General features: G+C 45.7%; 1 protein-coding gene and 1 long non-coding RNA gene across 5 annotated transcripts; one reads left to right on the top strand and one right to left on the bottom strand.

Annotated features, from left to right (window-relative positions):
- The first annotated feature begins 2237 nt into the window (after positions 1–2237).
- On the top strand, positions 2238–8629 carry LOC132538574 (uncharacterized). 2 transcript variants are annotated; one of them, XR_009549912.1, is made up of 3 exons: positions 2238–2526; positions 7657–7766; positions 8492–8629. It is a non-coding gene; the product is annotated as an uncharacterized LOC132538574 (long non-coding RNA). The 2 variants fall into 2 exon arrangements; XR_009549911.1 differs by lacking the exon at positions 2238–2526 and adding an exon at positions 2580–2662.
- Positions 8174–19051, bottom strand: ISL1 (ISL LIM homeobox 1). 3 transcript variants are annotated; one of them, XM_007518904.3, is made up of 6 exons: positions 18925–19051; positions 17757–17946; positions 14856–15115; positions 12318–12604; positions 10874–11041; positions 8174–8650 (listed from the first exon to the last, which is right to left on the bottom strand). In XM_007518904.3, exons 1-6 carry the CDS (start codon positions 18950–18952, stop codon positions 8534–8536), a joined length of 1050 nt encoding a protein of 349 aa, XP_007518966.1. In that variant the 5' UTR covers positions 18953–19051; the 3' UTR covers positions 8174–8533. The 3 variants fall into 3 exon arrangements, with proteins under 3 accessions (XP_007518966.1, XP_060047006.1, XP_060047005.1); XM_060191023.1 differs by lacking the exon at positions 17757–17946; XM_060191022.1 differs by lacking the exon at positions 8174–8650 and having other exon boundaries at positions 10880–11041; positions 12250–12604.
- Positions 19052–20289: the final 1238 nt, after the last annotated feature.

The following is a 20289-nucleotide window of genomic DNA, read 5'->3' as shown; positions in this document are numbered from 1 at the left end:
CGACATCAATAACCACAACAATGTTGAACAACAAGGGCAACAAAAGGGAAATAAAATATAAACAAAAAAGTTTGAAAGTCACTTCCTCATGGCTACAAATTACAAGCTTTTCAATGTTTTTGCACCTACCTGATTTACCAACCATTGTCTCATCTCAATTCCTGCAAGTAAAAAGAGTGGACATGGCTGAAATGTCGATAAAGTTTTTCTGATCTAAGGTAGTCCTCACTGAAGCCATCAAGGACTAAGTATTGCTTCTTTGACGTTCTGCTCTTACACATACTACACACATGAAGGAAAGACTGGGGGAACTGAGAACTGTGCTGAGAAATAGGTACAGAGGTCATGAGGAAAACAGGCTCTGTGGCTCTCCTGCATAACTAATGACTTAAAGTACTTTCCAGATAGAAAAGTATTATGTCATGGAAAAAGCATGGTTATGCCCCTTTAGGACAAAGTGTCTTTCTTGAAATTTCTTGAAAATTGTAAATGTTTTTAGTCTGTAGAGTGGTTCTAGGAGACTGTAACTTGAACAACCAAAATAATATTGATGAAGAAGAACATCCATCATTTATTTATACTCTTGGACCATCACTCAATTCTGAATATTATAGATTCTACTTCAATACCAGCCACTTAGCATTGCCCTAGAGAAAACTCTGTTAAGGTCAAAGGCTTCCATAATACACATTACAAATGCAAACCTATCTGTAAGGATGATTTAATATAGTTCATCATCAGGACAGAACAAAAACAAATAAACACAATGTCGCTCAAATTCCAGTAAATAATTCAATAGAAACAACCTCCTACATGCATATAAGCAGTATATAACTAACAGTTTTGTGTCTAAGATTGTAGTAGGAAAGAAACTATACCATTTGCCTCTTAGGAATATTTCTGAACACTCAAGTAAGTAAGGGTTAATCCTGAAATTCTAAAAGGTGGTGGGAACTATTTTCAGGTCACTTTTTTTTTCTTACATGAGTGTTTTTTTTTTTCTTAAGTCAACTTTAATCCTAAAACTTCACATGCTCACTGTCACCCATGAGACTAGCATATTATCTGAATCTAGAGGTTACTAAAATTACTTCTCAGCTAGTTTTACTGCTAGCATACTTGATATATAAAGACATTGGGTGAAATATCTCCAAGTCTTAGTTTGTACTTGACCCCTAAGGACACTGTCCATTTAAATGTATGAGACTGATCAATCCCTAGGTAGGACAATAGAACTAAGAGTTGAGTTTTTGTTTATAACATATCATCCTTGAGCCAAACGTTCAATTTCTTATAAGGTAAAAATATGGTCATGCATAAAAGAGTGACTAATAGGTCTAAAATTATAAAGACTTCAAAGATACAGCATAGCCTTAAAGTATGAGATGCGTTTTGATACCAAAACATAATTCCATTTCAAAAGTATCTCCATGTGTCACTGAAGAAAGTAAATAAACTATAGTAGTTTGCTGTTTTATATTGTAGACTTGTGAAAACAACTTGCTTAAATTCCTAGCTACATATATATATGTGTGTGTGTATGTATGTATGTATGTATATATATATATGTATGTATAAATCCAAAAGTTATTGTATAAAAGCAAAATCCTTCATAGCCCTGAAAACTTTATTCCCACCATATTTTATTTTATCACATCCAGTGGCCTGGCTAGTATTATCTCACTATACCTGCTAATTTTAACAAGTTTCAAACAACACATTGTATTTCTGACAGGTCAAAATAAACAGCAACTCTTACCCATGAGAAAAAGGCAAAGTTAGCGCCTGAGTAATAGCTGCTAAGGATTATTTTCTTGAGAAAAAAACAAAATGTTGGTGGGTTGTGGTGGTGGTAGTTGTTTTAATTCCATACAAAAACTCTTGGACTTCAAGAAACTTGTCTCTTTTTGTTTTGTTTTCCTTTCATCTCCCACACAGTTGTGGAACAGGCCAAGCAAGGCAAGAGCACGGATAAATGTGGATTAGTGGTGTCACCAAATCTGGTCAACGGTTATTTGTCTTACCACAACCTTATGCACATAACCAAATTACCTTCACCTAGTTAGTAGCTCATTTACAGCAGTATTATCTGTTCCATGTCAATCTCTCTCTGTGTCTCTGTCTCTCTCTGTTTTTCCCCCCCTCAGTTCTTGTTTGCTAGAGAATTACAAGAGGTTAACTACAAACCCTTCCACTGTTCTGACACAAGAACCCATAGGGTAGGACCTATATTAGAATTTCCTTAATCTCAATTAATTTGAAATTCAAGCCCCCAAACCCTTAATTAGAAATCCCCAAGGCTGGCGATCTACCATTCCTAAAAGTGCATTGCTAGCTGTGTCGCTCTGTCCCAGTGGTCCTCTTGCTTCACGCCAATGCCAGTCCCCCCCCATCCCCCGGTAGTGGCAGCCTTCCATGGTTTGCTGCGTACAGTGCAGTGGTCACAGAGACACTGTGAAGCCACCCACTTGTGTCCGGAGTGGAAAGAAATAGGGCTCACAGTTCCGGGAAACCCTGTCCAAGATGGTGAGGCATCTTTCTTGGTACATTTAGCAGAGGGGTTAAAAAAAAAAAAAAAAGGAAAGAAGAAAAGAGAAGCAGCTTCTTAGTGAACTAACTGTATTGATCGCCTTGGAGTCAGCTCCCACTGGCCCCGCCAACCGTAAGTGGCCGGAGCGCAGAGCTGAGCCGCCCTTCCAGGCAGCCCCGAGGAGATGCGGGATTAGCTGCTCTCACCCCGCCCTGTCCCCCCACCACACACCCACTGCCCCCCACCCCCGACCCCTGCGCCTCGGGTCTGGGAATAAAGAGAAGGGCGGCGGTGGAGCCTGGCCAAGGCCCGGGAGGCCGGGGAGGGCGCAGTCGGGGCTCCCGCAGCCCCCCAGGCGCTGGGCGCACCCTCATCCAGCGTCGGTGGCCGCCGGGAAGCCGAGCGGCCGGGTTCGGGGCCGAGCAAACAAATGAGTGTTTTGCAGCTTTGCCCCCATTAAACAATAAAGCGAGCTGTAAAGCCTCAGGTGCTGTTTGTGGGGCCGTCTGCAGCGCCGCAGCTCCGGCCCCGGGCGAGCCCCGCGCACCGGCCGGGAGCCTCTCCGGCTGATTCCGGGGCCAGATAAGGAGCCGCCGAGCCACCAGCTCTGTCTAGACTCGCGACCTCACAAGTCAAGCGCCTTGTTTGGATTAGCCCTCCCGATCTGCCAACCTGATCGAGCCCTGCAGGAGAAGGGCCCAAGCTACACCCTTTTTTCCTCTCCCAGACCACGATGGGCGCCCCCACCCCCGCGAGGCCCCCCACTTGGTCCCAGCAGGGTGGGAGGTCCCTCGTTACTGACACCCACCCGCCACGGGTGCAACAATCACCAGTGGGGAGAAGACCCGCAAACTTAAGTGGCCAGATAAATGAAATCCACACATATCCCCCCTGAACCCCACAAGTGAGAACAGACTTTGTGATCAAAGAGGCTTAATGAGCGTCGGAGAAGAGAGAGGAAGCAGTGGAATCTCTGGGGGGCTGTCCAACAAGGGAGGTAAAGTGCCTTTTCTCCCCCACCAGCTCTAAAGCAGCCTTACTCCAGGCTCTTAACCAGACCCCCCCCCCGCCCCAAATCTACGTGTGCCCCCACTTTTTTGCGGGGGTGGTGGGCAGCTTTGCTCATAAACGAGGAGCATTGTATCTTTTTTTTTTTTTTACATAGGGGGGATTTTTCTTTTGCATACAGGGAGATTTTTAAAGTTTTTAAAATATACAGAATCAGGACATCTGAAATGTGGTTCCAGGGAGAGAAGACAGGCTTCTCCAAGCCACAGAAACTGGTTTCTCCACGAAGCCCACAGGTTTAAAAAAATGCAATAAAATAATAAGATATGATAGTTATGCTCCCAGGAAATAACCAGCAAGCTTCCCTCTCTCCCCTCCCCCCCGCTGATTTGTTCCCTGTGAACCAACTTCTCTGTCTACACTTCAGAAGTTTCCAGGAGGTGTGGAGAGATCCTCCATCACGACTTGGGACATTGTAAGCTGTGAAGTTTATGTTTGTGGCGCCTGGGCTCAAACAGCCATTCAGTGGCTTGCTCGGTTATCAAGAAAACAACAATCAAAAAAGATCAGTAAACAGAATCTACTGCCAGCGCCCAGAATTAACCACTTGCATTTAGTTTAAAAAACACCAGCTCACATGGTGCAAGTTAATTGTTCTTATTTCAAATAGTTGACAAGAATTTCCAGATCTAGGAATTTAGTAAGCAAAATTGGAAAGCCACACTTTACAACAAAGGCTCAAGATTAATCACTTCCCCCTTCCTCCTAGCACTTGCAAAGAAAACTTGACCTGCCTAGTTGTGAATCTTTAATTGTTGATTAGCAGAGAAGCAAGGGGTCCGTAATGAATAGAATTTAAAAGTAATCTGAATTATAAATCCCTTTACAAAAGCTGGTTAAACTGAAGTTCACAAATGAGAAAGTAAGTGTCCTCTGCATAGTTGACTTGTACTGGGGCTAAGATCAGAAAACTGTTTGAGTGGGACAGTTCTGGTGGTTTGAAAAGGAATCTTTTCTTATTCTTTTTTAAATGGAAGAAAGAGGCTAAGCAAATCCACATGAGATTTACAAGAAGTACTTTGGTAAATGGGATCCAAAGGACCTGGGGAATGCAAAGTACTTTTAGGTGTCTTTAAAAGCACAATGTCTTTTTTTTGGTGGTGGTGGTGGGGTGGATGGTGAGAAGGATCAGGCAGACCAGATAAGAGGGCAAACACGATGGATTTAACAAACTGATCTGGATGAATTGAAGCTTCACAAACTCATCTATTTAATCTTCAATTTTAAAAAATTGCAAATAACTAAAAATGTTACTCAATGAAGAAAAATCTCTCTTGAAATATAACAAAGGAAGCTTTTGTTTTATTTTGTTTTACTAGTAATAAGTCAGTCAGGTGCTAGTCCTCTGGATGAAAGGGAAAGAGGTAGTGGTAAACTGAAACAGAAGATGTTACTACTCTACAACAGTATGAAAAAAAAAAAATCTGATCTTGAAGCCTAGAGGTACTGATATGAATTCTCTGGTTTAAGGAGAGTGTCCTGGCTGGTTTTAGTTGTACTAAGCTTTAGCTAGCAGGAGCTGGAGGAAATGAGTCATAATGTCCAGAAGGAAGAAGAACAGAGAGTAATAAGGGGAGGAAGGATCAGAGATAATAGCAATCAGGAGGGATTTCATTAGAAGAGCACAACTCAAAACTCCCATCTCCAGAGGTGATCAGGGAAGAGGAGAAGGTGCAAAGGATGGTTTGCAAACATGAAGACATTGCTGATAACACACTTTATAGAGCCCATGCTGAGGAGTCTAGAAGGGAACATACCTTTCAGATGAATAATACAACAACTAGAATGTTATCGATCCATCAATCCATTCTCAACCATCAGGCAACAAGTATCTTAACTCCAGCAAGTGAAACCAAAGTCAGTCATCATTCCCTTTCTAAATTACTATACTTAAATTCAAGCTGTGGACTTCTGGAACAGACTGACACCTATATATATGTAAAACATCACCTCTTTCTCTGCACCCTCACCCCCTGCTCTGCTGCTGTTAGAAATGCCACGATAAAAAAAAATGGCATCACAAAATGTGCCTCGCTTCAGTCCCTTATTGCATTAAACATTTTAATAAAGCCCCCCCTTCCCCTTCCAGGTACTAACTTTCTCAAGAGTCTGCCAACAGCTAGAGCTGTGGGAAAGTGAGACGGAAGGGCTTCCACAAAGGTGGCAGTACTCAGGGACTGAAATACCCATGTCAAAGCTGACACTGTTACATTTAGTTTGTCATTCTAGGTATGACATTATAATAAGGGAACAAGGATACTGAAATGACTAACACAGAGAAATAATGAGAAGTTAAGAGTCAAATCTATTTACACAAGGTTAGAGAAAAGAGACAGAAGGGAGGCTTGCTGGGGAGTGGAAGAGTCTTTTTCCCTGAGAAGAAGCCTGTGAGGTGAGACATATCTCCTATTTTTCTCAGCAGACTACAAGCCATTATTACTGACGGTCAAATTATTACCCCTCTGTCAAGAATTAGACACAACAATCAGAGTAATCAACGGGCACGTCTAATGCACCGTAACATTTTCAATGCAAAGTTTGTTTTCTCTGCCCCCACGTTAGAACCTGTAATTAACCCGTTATGTAGAATGTCGCCAAACAAAAGCCTAATTGAGTCTCCTTTCCCTGACTTGCAGCAGGTTTGGAGTAGGAGAAACTGAGCTGGAGCTATGCTCTCAGGGGTCAGTTGGGGCCCAGGAGACAGGGGTGGGGGGAACCTAGTTTTCCTAAGAGTTGTCATCTATCTTTAAAATAAAAAGGTACTGCTTTTTTATTTCCCTGCATACAAATAAGTTCAATTATCTCAAGAGTCTTAAGTATCTTGGGTCCAAGGGGGGTGTAGGCAAGACCCTCAAACCCTCAAACCCTCACTCTACCCAGGCAGGCACCCTAAGATTGGTTTAGACGCTGATTTCGTGCAGGACTGGTTATGTCTTCCTGGGTTCTGGCTTATGGCCCAGGAACTATTGCTAAGTAAGCCCTCTTTGAGGTCTAATTTCTCTCCACAACTAAATCCACCCGCCCACGGGAGGCTGCAGAGAAAGGGGACCCAGCCCCAGGTCTTCGGAAAGTGGGTTCTCAGCCCCAGTCAGTCCCCCTGGGGCAGGGGTGGGGAGGGTGAAAATGGAATTGGGCTGGAATGAAAGGGAGTGTGAGGTAACAAATTTGAGGTCTAGTGGGAGGGCCAAAAGACACACTGAGTGATCTGGGGGCTGCTGAGAAGACGCTCCTCTCTTGGCCTGTGCTTTTCTCCATGTGCTGACAGCCGCCACTGGTAAATAATGGTCATACCTCACTGGCCAGGCAGAAAGCTGCTCTTTTAAGAAGAGCTTAGACTTGAAATATGGATCATTTCAACAATCCTAAGCAGGAGACTTTGGTCTAAAACACTTACTTTAAGAAAATAGTGACTCAGATTCACAACCTATTTTTAAGCAGCTCTCTTCCTAGTTTTGGGGGAGGGGTGGGGCAAGAAAAAAGGGTAGCAGGAAGGAAAGAAAGGTGGTGGGCAGGACAAAAGATAGCATCTCATCTTCAAAAACAAAGCAATAACGTCACAGCCAAGGATTTCCAAGCAAACACTTTGCAACTACTGAAATACAAACTTGCAAGCACAACCTTAACTATTTGTAGTAAAATAGGACACCTGAACGTATGTCAGTGTACCCCCCCTTCCCATGGTCCTTAAACATGAGACATTTTAACCGCTTATATGTAAACATATAAAAGAGGGACCCTGGATCATTGCATTTATTTATTTATCTATGCCAAACGTTTATTAGTGAAATAGTCCTGAAGATATAATTCTACATATGGCGCTTTGATTTCACATATTTAAGAAAAAAGAAAAAAGACAAAACACATAGAATTAGACATATAATTCAAAGACCACGGTACAACCTTTTATCTTTTTTACTTCAGCAAACAAAAAATAATGTCAAATGACATGAAAAGTGGCAAGTCTTCCGACAATAAATAATAAATTACTTTATAATTTTTGCAATGCAAGAGCAAACAAAAAAAAAGCTTCCTTTTTTTTTTTTCCTCTTTATTTCCAGAGAGAGAAAACAGTCATTTAAACCAATAACTATACACATCTTTGGGGGAAAAGTTCTTGGACAGACACAAGTCAAACACAATCCCGAGAGACGCTTGTGGCAAAAAAGAGGTAACCTTGTTGCAATGCTTTATACGTTGGTTTTTAAATGTGAATTCAAAAACCTTTAAAGTCGCTTGACTTCATGATAGAGGATGGATCTCAAAAAAAAAAAAAAAAAGCTGGGGGTTTAGAGCAAAAGTAAAAAAAAAAAAAAGAAGAACCCAGTTACTGGACATGCTAAGAAACTCAGGATCTCAATTAACCCCTTGTTAAAAGTCAACTAAAAACACCACAGCTCCACCTTCCTGAAAGGATTCTTTCAGCCAAGGAGGCCAGTTTTCTCTTCCTGCTCTTTCCTGGAGCTCCTGCTTGGGCAAGGCAATGACCAATCTAGAAACAGCACCATTCAGATTAGGATGGACTAGAACAAATCTCTGATTTCTGCTTTCCTCTAGATGCGCAGTGAAATGTTGTGGTTTGGTTTTTTTTTTTTTTTTTTTTGAGATCCTTGAAGATAAATCCTCTACGTTTGAAAAATGTCTTTGTTTTTCAGTACTCCTAAGGTCATTGGACAGTTTTATGTCGGGTTAGGGTTTTGTTTGTTGTTTTAATTCTAGTAAAATCCCATGATTGTCTTCACAGTGTCGCTACCATATCACCTTGTCATAAAACAGACTTCGTGCATTTCATGGAGCATTTTCATTTCTCGATTGATTCAGTTTTCATTGACTGGGCTGTTAAATATTTTTTTGTGTTCGGAGTTCAACATTATAATTTCCCATTTTCTCCAACAGGGGGAAACAAAAACAAAAACAAACCATCTGAATGAATGTCCCTCATGCCTCTATGGGACTGGCCACCATGCTGTTGGGTGTATCTGGGAGCTGAGAGGACATCGAAGCCACTTCACTTCCAGTGGAATTAGAGCCAGGTCCTCCTTCTGAAAAATTGACCTGCACGGAAGGTGGAGAAATGAATCAAGGAGGTGTGGTGGTATTCATTAAAAAGTCATACACTGATCATCAGCGTGTGTGCCTATGCAGTTATCTGTGTGTAAACAGATAGTGTATAGAACTGAATTTCCAACAGGCTCAAAGAAAGCCTGCAAGGAAAAGAATTTCAGAAGAAATCCTCTCGGATTACCCCATCTTCAAACTGAATTCCCAACATTGTGTTGCATTCAATTATTTAAGCACAAATGTGCTTCTCGATGGATAAAGTGGCATCACAATTCTACCATGCATGTTCAAAACAGTATTATCCTGCTGGCTACATATTGCCCTGGGAGCAGGTGAGCTGTGTAAGGCATTACAGTCTCTCTTGAGTTGGAAAATCCATAACACACTCAGGTCCTGTGATGGAGGAGGCTGCATGGAATGATTAAGTCCTCCTCTGAGGGTTCACAGTCTGGTCTTCTTCTTGGTTATTGGTCTGCTGACTTTTAGTCAGTCTCTCTCTCTCTCTCTCTCTCTCTCTCTCTCTCGCTCTCTCTCTCTGTCCTTTTGTGAGGTGAAGTCATTGCCGTTATAAATGTATGTGGCTCCTTCTTTTAAGTGAAAACTGTTGTGCTGCTGTTGAAAACCTTCTCCAGCCCCTACTTCCTCCCTCCCTTCCCCCTCCCTGGGTTCCCTTCCACTGCTCTCACCTGATGCTCAAGTTCTAGAAGGTATAAACACTTGGCCAGCTGGCTGTCCTAAAGCCTCCCCTTATCTGACTTCTAGCATCCAGGTTTTGCTGAAATAACTCATAAGATTAACCTGACTTTAAAATTAACCCAGGTCCCCCGATTACTGGATCTAACTTCCTTTCTACCCAGTTCAACTTTTCCATTGTGAGGTCCAGGGACTTCTCAAATTTGCCTAACCTCTCCACTGGCCTACTTACAAACAAAAACCTGAGGCCAAGCCCTTTTAACCAGTGCCTCTGGCTCATTACCTAACAGTAGCCACAGAGAAAGAACATGCCCTCCAGGTAAATGTGAGAGGGGAAGAAAAAAAAAACTTAACTAAAAGCTTTATTTTCAAAGAAAGGAAAAAGCTTTAGGCTAAATCATTTTCCCCAGAGGACTCTATAGAGCTTCTTACTATTTATGACATGTGTGCATATTATTTGTGACTTGTGTACACGTAGTGCATACAAAGGACGTGCATTCCGTCATATTTGCCTTGGTCCTTAAGAATTTTGTATGTAACAGATGAATTAATTTTCTTGGCTGGATATGAAAGCATACGAATTGTTCAAAGGTGTTCCCATCTTATCTGTCCTTTATGGTATACATGCCACAGTACATAGGCTTGTGTACAGCATTTGAACTCATACACTTAAACATATTTAAGCAGTTGGACAGTTTAGATTAAGATATTCCCCAAATGGGATGGAAGCTTTAATCATATATTGGAATAACTAAACTACCTTAATGATATATTTAAATATTCTACCCAGACAGAGGTCTGCTGCCATGACAATAACATTACATGTTACAATGATGATTATTGGTATAGTTATCTTGCCTGAGGTCCTGAGGCCCTTAAATATGCCATTAGCTAGAACTGAAAACGATGTAAAAACTTTAACTGCTGATAAAATTACCAGCAAGGCCTTTAAAGTTTCTTCTGACTCTAAGAGTCCAACATCTGTTTATGCCACTCTGCATATATCCTTCTCATGTCTGCCTAGTTAGGCATCTTGAAATGGATTTAATTCCTCAGAGCAGACCTGACTGATAGGAAATTCAAACTATAGGGTCAAATTATGTACTGATATATATATATATATAACATACATATATATACATATATATCACATGTTAGGTACTTATATATCATATATATACACATATATGCATATATATGTATGTATATCATATATTATTACTAACATATATATATATATGATTCAGAAGTAGTGTGCTTTACCTTGCCCTTACTTCCTTTTCTCCACCAAACCTTTCTCTCTTCCCAACCTTGGGGGGGAAGTAAAGGGAGCCGCAAAACACACACGCACACACACAGGAACATGCACGCGCACGCACACACACGAACATGCACGCATGCACACACACGCACACTCGCTCGCTTGCTCACATGCACACATGCGCCTTTCACTGTGTGACAATTAAGCCTGAATCTCCTTCCTATTGGAGAGTCTACCTTCTCACTCTGGGAGCTGACACTTACCAGCTGCTGAAAGGCCGGCTGATCTATGTCACTCTGCAAGGCGAAGTCACTCAGTACTTTCCAAGGTGGTTGGTAGCTCTGCACTTCCACCGGGTTGGCCTGTAAGCCACCATCATGTCTTTCTGGACTGGCAGCCACCATGGGGGTTCCTGTCATCCCCTGGATATTCTGTGAATAGGGATCCCCCCCGCAATCCCAACATGTTAATGAGCAAACTCCCTCCCCTGCACTGTCTGCACAAGCTAAGCAAATAGAAGCTGCTACTATCTTATCTATACAGTGGACTTGACTGACTCAGTCAGTCTGCTGCACCTACGGATGTTAACTGCAGTTCTGTTCTGTTCTGTTTTTCTGCTCCTGTGAGATGGACTACTGGCAAGCTTCTGGGACTTCACTACACCAGATTCCACTGAATCTGAAGCTTTACTCTCTTGTCTTTCGTGTTTCAGGGATCATCCTAACTCCTCCTCCCATATAGCCTTTTATTTTATTTATTTATTCATTCACTTATTTATTTATCGCAGAGCACAGCATCTCAGAAATACAGAGTTGAGTTAGGGTGGGCCTGCCTTCCACTCTCAACATGGGGCCACGGTGGTTTTCTGGGGAGCCTCTGTAAGCTGGGATTTTTTTTTTCTAGGCTGTCTCCCTGCAGGGAGAGTCAACCCCCCCCACCTTCAAGTACTGGGAGCCTGGCACTTATGCTGCGATTAGCCACTAACCAACTCAGAAAGTGTCCTGGCCCAGTCTTAGCCTGCCTGCCAAGTTTAATGACAGCAGGCTTTATAACATTTAAAAATAGGGCCCAAGCAGTAAAAAACAATATATATATATATATACATATATATATATATGAAAAGAAACTCCTTAGCTTAACTTAATGGGGGGGGGGGAGTCACTGCACAGGACTGTGAATTGGAGTGGCAGTAACCCTGGGCTTCATCTTCAGCAGAGAGCTTGCCCTGTTGTTAATGTCAATGTAGCAGTTCTCACCTAGTGTCAGGAAGAAACCAGGGGTCCTCCAGGGTACCTGCCCACCCACCCACCCACCCACCGGAGCCCTGGATTAAAACAAGCAGTATGTCCCTTTCTTCTCTCCCTAAACTCTTGAAACAACAATGGCAGGTTATGATTTCCCTCTCTCAGACCAGGTGACCTCTATCTTTTGGGGGGTCTCTGCAAAGGGGAAGGGCGTGAACCCACACAGGAGAGCTGGGTTGTGGGCATCAATCCGACCCAGCAGCAACTGGCTGTATGCCAGTTCCTTCTCCCCTGTGCATGGGTGGGGTGGGGGTGGTGGAAAGCTGGTCTATCCAAAGCAGGAGCTTCCTGGAGAGTGGTCTGGGAGACCCCTGCACAGGCAGCTGGCACCTCACCTAGAAGCCTCGGCCAGCCTCCCCTTCCCCTTCCAGTCCCTGGGGCCAGGTCCCCCAGGGCCACTCACAGTTTTGTCATTCGGCTGCTGCTGCTGGAGCTGTTTCATCATGATGCTCCGCTTCTTGTCCTTGCACCGCTTGTTTTGAAACCAGACCCGGATCACACGGGGGCTGAGGCCCGTCATCTCCACCAGTTGCTCCTTCATGAGCGCGTCGGGTCGGGGGTTGGCGGCGTAGCAGGTCCGCAAGGTGTGCAGCTGCTTCTCGTTCAGCACAGTCCGCACGCGGGTGGTCTTCTCGGGCTGCTTGTGGACGTGGGGTCTCAGGGCCGGTTGTCGGGCGGATATGGGCTCGGCTGCGGGAGCAAGGGCCAGACACCGTGAGCTAGTGCGGGGCCCGCGCCGGCCGAATCAGGGCCAGTAGCGTGGGGACGGGCAGTGCCAGGAGTGGCCAAGGAGAGAGGAAAGGGAGAGGAAGGGGAGAGAAATCTCTCCTCCGAGGTCAGTGTTGAGTAATCTGCTGGGAACGAAGCCTCCGCCCTCTGCCCCTGATAACATAGCATTAGCAGAGAGGCTCCCTGTTTGTCCCCCCAGCTCGCAGCGGAGATGACATTTTTCAGCAGGTTTTATTTGTTGTTGTTTTTTTTTAATTCCCCTTCGTCTCTTCTGGCTGGGACCAGGTTACACCGAGAACCACCACCCACCCTCTGACTCTGGGGGGAAGGAAGCCCCCGGTGTTGGTACTAGGTAAGAAAATACAGACCACCCTGTCACAATCAGAGATACTATATATGCCAGGGATTCTGCAGATGGAAAGAAAGGCCTGGAGATGGCTACAAGAAAACCTTGAACTTTCGTCTCAAGGAGTCTGGCAAGCGGCCAAAGAAGCGTGGTTACTGTAGCCATCTCTCCAGTTTTTGTTCTACCTGGATGTTCCTGGGATGGGCTGACTCCAAGCAAAGGAAAAGCGAAACTATTTAGCTGCTCATGCACCAAACTGACAGCTGAGAAGTGTTCCCTCTCCTGTTTGCTCCCACAAGCAGAGTACAGGTTGCCTGGGAGAGGGGGAGGGGGAGGGGGGAGGGGGAGGGGGAGGCTGCCAGTTTGGGCTTCCACGCTCCCCCCACCCTTGGTCACTCATCACAAACCCCACCAGGAGAATTCTTAAAAAAAAAAAAATTCTAGCAGACAGGGTGGAGAGCTGCAGATCTTAAGGCCTGAGGTTCCTGCATATTGATACTTTTGAGACTGCACAAAGGAGTCAATCTGTTCAAAACAGGAAGGTAGGCTGAGAAGCACTGTCTGTTCTCTTACCCGTGACCTCCGTTCTAGCCAACTTGGCTGTTTCTACTTTCTTCCTAAAGCCAAGGCCCTCCTGCAGTGCAGTTAGCACACATCCACCCCGCACCTCCAGGAACCCCTAGGGTCAGGTCAACACCTAGGCGGTCAATTTAGCTTTTGAGCAAACAGGCCCTCGGATGAAATTCTCACGAAATCAGGTAGAACGAAGGGTTTAAAGAGCCAGGCTCCCTTTAAAAAACAATTACTGCAGATTAGCTTGTTGACAGTCTTAAATTACAGCTGTGTGAAGACCTGCAGTTATGGAGACTGTGTCTTTTGAGACCCGCTTTCACAACAGGTGAAAAAAAATAATTAAAAAAAAAAAGGTGACGGAGCGTGGGGGGGCAGTTCACACAGAGGAAAGGATGTGAGAAGGCAGAGACTTAAGGCCGCCACCCAAACTCAACTTCAGCGGGTGAGGAGGAAGCTGCGGGGCCCTGGAGCTCCGCCCCTTTAATCGGGCAGCCAGAGGCAGGAGAATAAATACCTGGGGGGAGCTGAAGCCCTTTTTCAGTAAGTCGGGGTTTGGATTGGAGGCCAAGGTGAACTGGTAGTACTGTTTAGGCGTGTGTGTACATGTGTGCGTTAAGTGGTGTACAGTCGTGTGTACCCACATACAGACACACAGACATGGAGGTGTGCTGGGCGTGTGCAGCACTGGGCACTGAACCTTGCTAGCGAAGAGGTAAGCCTGGTGCAAAGCGCGCCCAGTTCACTTCCAGCAAGGAGCTAAGCCTGGTGCAAAGCACGCCCATGTCACTTCTAGCAATGGGCTAAGCCTGGTGCAAAGCGCGCCCAGTTCACTTCCAGCAATGGGCTAAGCCTGGTGCAAAGCATGCCCAGCTCACTTCTAGCAATGAGCTAAGCCTGGTGCAAAGCGCGCCCAGTTCACTTACAGCAATGGGCTAAGCCTGGTGCAAAGCGCGCCCAGTTCACTTCCAGCAATGGGCTAAGCCTGGTGCAAAGCATGCCCAGCTCACTTCCAGCAATGAGCTAAACCTGGTGCAAAGCATGCCCAGCTCACTTCTAGCAATGAGCTAAGCCTGGTGCAAAGCATGCCCAGCTCACTTCCAGCAATGGGCTAAGCCTGGTGCAAAGCATGCCCAGCTCACTTCTAGCAATGGGCTAAGCCTGGTGCAAAGCACGCCCAGCTCACTTCCTTTAAGCGCCCGCAGCTGCCCGCGAGCCCCGCACCAGCACGGCCTCCACCTCTGCCTCGGTGGCCCAGCTCAGCACCCGGCCTCCTTCCAGGCCTCGGGCGAGTACCTGCCATTTGCAGCGGCCTTGCGGGGTGCAGAGGGCTGAGCGGGTCTCCGGCGCCCAGACTGGCTCTCTCCACCACGTCGTGGTCGGCCCGGCAGAAAAGCCCGTCCTCTCGCAGCGCGAACTCGTCCCCGGGGATGAGCTGGCGGCTGCAGGCCACGCAGCGGAAGCACTCGATGTGGTACACCTTGGAGCGGGCGCGCATCACGAAGTCGTTCTTGCTGAAGCCGATGCTGCACTTGGCGCATTTGATCCCGTACAACCTGTGCGGGTGCGGGCGGGGGTGGGGTGGGTGGAGAACGGGGGTGTCAGGCCAGAGAGAAGCGCAGGGCGAGCAGTCACTCCGGGTGGGCACTGCCCCTGAGCCAGGATCGCCCGAGACCGGCCACTCCACGGTGCCCTGAGACACCTAAATCTGCCTGAAGCCGACAAGCTGGGAATGGGAGGCCGGGGGGGCAGATAAGGGTTCTTCTTCTCTCTTGCTTTCCTTTTACTCTCGTGTCTTAAGTCTCTCTTTAAAAAATTTTGAAATACCCCATCCATACGAAAGACCAAATTTCAGATACATTTAAATCCTGGTCCGCTGCTCAAGTGACCTGGCCGGGTGGAGGTCTAGGTGGCAAGGAGTGGGGGCGTGCGGGGGGGAGGGGGCTGCATAAGTCACTGGGCCCACACTCTTCCCCCTCCTTGGCCCCTCAGTTTCTGCTGCTGAAAGGGTCTCTCAAACCACAAAAGTCCTCCTTGCAAGAGAAAATGGTTGGGGGGAGGGGGCTGTCACCCAGTCGCTTTGCAAACACTGAAAACGCACAAGCAGAATAACAAAAACGAAACCTCCAGAGTTTTTTCTGGAGCCTTTTCTTCACAATGAACCCAATGCCTTTTTCCCCTCCAACTAAATCCCCAGGGCAACAATAACAAAGTTTCCCCTCCTGTCTTTTTTATTATTTTAAAAAAATCTGTGTCTACTATCTCAAATTTATTTGAAGTTGCTATTTCAGTTTGTTTGAGATCTATGAACAGCAAGAAAAATGAAACCCAATTTAAGGGCTTCCTTGCTGCAACCTTTTCTTACCAAGGGACAATCCCTGTAGGTTGGTCCCATCTCGGAGTCGGTCAAGCCCCCCCCCCCATATGATAGAGACTGGAGTTTTCAGATACACAGAAAGAAGTGAACAGACTTGCATTAAAAAGAGGGGGGTTGCTCCCCCAATGAGAACAATTAAAAAAAGGAAATCCAAATGACTTATTTTTTTCTACCTTTGCAACCACAAGACCTCAAAGGAACACACATAGACTTGAGAGACTGCAGAAAGTTAAGGTACCGGCTCCTTCTGCCAGACATGTATCCACAATTAGGCACAAGCAGGTCTGTATTCAACCGAGCAAAACACTATCTTCTCCACAGAAATAAAGGTATTGCAGGACGTGCAAACTAGGCTCTCCCTCTCCGAAACCTTGAATTCACACACCAATGTAGTAAACAGTGCAACTGGCTCATTTACCAGAGGTTAGAAGGTAGACTCAAGTTTTTCCTCCCTCCGCCTACTCTCTGTGAGATCTTCCATTTCATAGGATGGGGACTTCACCTGGCCTGTGACCAAACCATTTGGAAAATCCCTCCCCCTTCTTTCAAGTCCTCATTCCCCCTACTTCCTTCCACCCCACCCCCCTTCCCAAAGAATTAATAAAGTATACCAGCACACACACACACACACACACACACACACACACACACACACCACCATGTACTTTCTTCAGTCAAGATTATACTTCAATTTTGTGATTTTAAAATAAAAGAACATGCTGAATATCAAGTAAGCAGGGCAGAAGTTTGACTAGGACATGTAGCTGAATCTTGACTAAACATCGATAAATATTCCTAGTTCCGCATTAATAGTCACTGGAGAAAAAAATTAAATACTTTAATTCTTAGCATAAATACCTCTCCCTTTGCTATTAAAAAGTTTAAAACTCTGTAAGTTAGAGAATGACATTTCTGCTACAGAGGCCAGATAATCTCAGACTAGCTAAATATGAAGTTTAGACACTGAGTTGAAAGGGGGGAAAATAAAATTCTTTATGGGCAGTTAGTCTTGTCAGGATGGGCCGTTCACTCATTTTATCAGTTACCAGATTTTAATGTGAGAAAGGAAGCTGTTCAATTATCTAAATATACCAATTGTTCCTAGACAGATGATGAGGCAATTTGATCTGCTCTGTCTAATTCATCAGCTCAGATAAGATAAGAAAGAAAAGACTGTCAGATGTCACCAAAGGGTTAATATTTTAAAAGATTAAATTTCTGTCTTTTTTTTTTTTTTGCATGGAAGATTTGTGTTGGTTTTGAAATTTTCCTAGAAGTAGACTTTACTGCTGCAAGTAAAGGAACAAGATCTCCATTTGCTCTTTCAGTGTTCTAGATATGCTTGGATTAAAATTTTCTCTCTCCAAGTGTGTATCTCCAAAGAATTTCTAAGTTACCTATGAGATGTTGAACTAAAGGTAATTAAAAATAACAGCTGGCACACTGAATGCACTATAAACCAACCCTGTAAAAAGTGCAGAAACCCTAACTTACCATCTTTAATTGGTTTGGTTTGTTATGTAGGGGAGAAGGTAGAGGGAAGAGAAAAACAAAAAAAAACAATTCCAGTATCACAAATTCCCAGCACAGTTAAGCAAGCTTCCAGAGCGCAGAATTTATGAAACTCTGAGTTTTAGGGATTTTTTCCCCCTTTGAAAAGTTAAATGAACACAACAGTTTGTTACAAACAGGACAACTTCTGCACCATGGACCCCACTGAAGGCAAACTTTGCCAAAAGCCAAAGCCAAAGCTTCTACTCAAAGGAGTGAGGAGAGACAGTACATTTCACAAAATTAGGAAGGCAGTGTAAATGGCGTACCTGATATAATCTCTCTTACAGTAGGTCTTCCCATCTCTAACAAAGCACGTACAGCTCTCATCCAAATACTGATTACACTCTGCACATTTCAAACATGCCGCATGCCATTCCAAATCCGGCGAAACCCTCAGAATATACTGATCGTGAATTTGATTGCCACAACCAACACATAGGGAAATCAGACGTTTTTCTGAAATGAAAATAAATACATGATTGACTAACCGGTTACTTCCTACAGAGATAAACACACTTTTAGTGTCGTTCTCTTATAGGGTTGTTCTATGGGTTTTCTTTTCTTTCTTTCTTTCTTTCTTTCTCCTTAAAAAAAAAAAGTATTGCACTTCGGGATGGTAATTGAAGTGTGCCATCAAAACCTTGACTCCTTTGAAAAAAGGAGGTGGAATATATGTAAAACGCAGATGTGAATAGTCTACATTTGTAAGCCTAGCACGCAATCGAGCCTGTTCATTTCCTAGTTCTTTTTTTTTTTTTTTTCCCTCCTTCCTCCCTCTTTGCAATAATCTTTGGGAAAAAGATTATGGCTAAAGTCAAGTCAAAGAAAAGGTTTTGACTGCATGCGCTAAGGGTACGCCGGGCTCGCTCTTATTTTTCACGCAGCACTTTTCTTCAATAGCACACGGGACTGGATATTGTCAGCAGGAGCAGAGACATCAATAGTGGCCACACGTTCTCTTTTGCAAGTCCAATACTAATAATTCACTTCTTCGGAGTATTGTTGTGTGCAGACAGGCCCTTGGCGACAGAATAACCTTCTGGGTGAGCTCAGCACTCCGGAGAAGGAAAAAGCACAGCTTCAAAGAAGCAGAAGGCTAGGGCTTGGGAGGATACACTGGAGAATTCAAACACCAGGTATGATCAGTTTCCCGAAGATCAGAACCGACAGCAAGCATGCAGACGTGCTGGCAACCTGGCGCTGCCACTTTGATTTTTTTTTCCTCCCTTTTCTTTCTTTCTTTTCTTTCTTTTTCTTTTTTCTTTTTTTTTTTTTTTTTGTTTTGTTCCTTGTCTTTCTCTCTCTCTTTCCCGGCTATGACTCCAACTCCAACGTGGTCCCCCTACCCATCCCCGTTCCTGAGAGATCCCCCCTCGCCCCACGGACCAGAACAGCAAGCACATCGAGCCCCACAAGGTAAAAACAACCTCTTACTTTTGGGTGGATCTCCCATGTCTCCCATATCTGTGAGCGGGAGGCAGGTCCACAGTGAAATGGTGCTCGCACAGTTGGTGCACGGCCCACCGGGAGGAAGGATGCGGGGTGCCGGAGCTCTGGCTGCCGGGGGACGGTGGGGCGCCCGGGCGGGTCGGGTGTCCTGCGGGAGCGGGCGGCGGCGGGCTCGGCGGTGCGGCCGGGCGCCTCTGGCTCGCAGCGCTGGTCTCTTACTCAAACTTCTCGGCTGCAACTCAGCCCCTTCGCCATTGGTCTGACGCAGCGCGCGGGGACGTCAGGCGAGCGCGGCGCCCATTGGCTGCGGGGCGCGGGGCGCAGCTGTTCTGATTATCATATTTCAGCCCCGCAGCCGCCCCGCGCACTGGCCGCTCGGCGAGCCGGCGGCAGAGGATTCGGGCTGCGGCCGCGCTCCCGCAGCCTGGCCGGCCCGGCCCGGGCCTTCCGTCCCGCAATCCCGCCGTCCGTCCGTCCGTCCGTCCGTCCCTCCCTCCGCGCGGCCCCGGCCCCTCCCTCGCCTCCGCCCCGCACCGCGCCCGCTCCTCGCCGCTGCGCCCCGCGCCCCGCGCCCCGCGCTCCCGGGGCCCCGCAGTCTGACCCGCCGCCGGTGGCGAGAGGCTGGTGGGTAGGTGCTTCCCGGTCCTGAGTTGCCTTCCCTCTGGGGTTTTTGGAAAGCGGGCGGTGCAGACAGGCCGTGTTGGGCTTGTTTGTGTGTGTATGTGTGTATGTGTGTGTGTGTGTGTTTTGCTTTGTTTTTAAGTTTGATTTTTTTTTTCTGTATTTATTTTTATCTTTTTTTTTTTTTTTGCTGGTGGTTTGTTTTTTTGTTCGGGCGCTTGGGCGCACAGGACCAGCCTGGCCGGGCTGTGGCTGCGCGGATGGGGGGGGGGGGGGCCTGTAAGCAGCTTGGGGGGTGGTGCGGGGGCGGGGGTGGAGAAGAACCAGAAAACAGGTTACAGAGACTCAGGAATCCTTTGGCTATTGCTCCCCGACTAATTCTTCACGTCCCCGAACTCAGATCATCCAAAAAAAAAAAAAAAAATTTTTTTTTTTAAAGTGGGAGGAAAGAAATGCTGGAAGGGCAGGGATGAAAACCCTACATGACTTCGCGAACTACACTTTCTGCTGCCCCTCGAGGTCTGTTGTGCAGTTTATCAAGTCTAGAGTTCGCAAGTGCAGTACCTCAAAAGACAGAAGTGATTTTGCAATGAGTTGTTTCAAGTTTGGAGAGCGATTCTGTCCTTCCTCTCCAGTTCCTTTCTCGGATCTTCTGCCTCAACCACTTTTCTTTTTCTTTTTTTTTTAAGCAAACCATTGCAATTAGCTGCTGGTGATTTTCATGATGAC

The sequence above is a fragment of the Erinaceus europaeus genome, chromosome 5 (assembly GCF_950295315.1).
Source record: "Erinaceus europaeus chromosome 5, mEriEur2.1, whole genome shotgun sequence".
Taxonomy (NCBI): Eukaryota; Metazoa; Chordata; class Mammalia; order Eulipotyphla; family Erinaceidae; genus Erinaceus; species Erinaceus europaeus.
The sequence above is the reverse complement of the archived record's forward strand: the minus strand, read 5'-3'. Positions and strand labels throughout refer to the sequence as shown.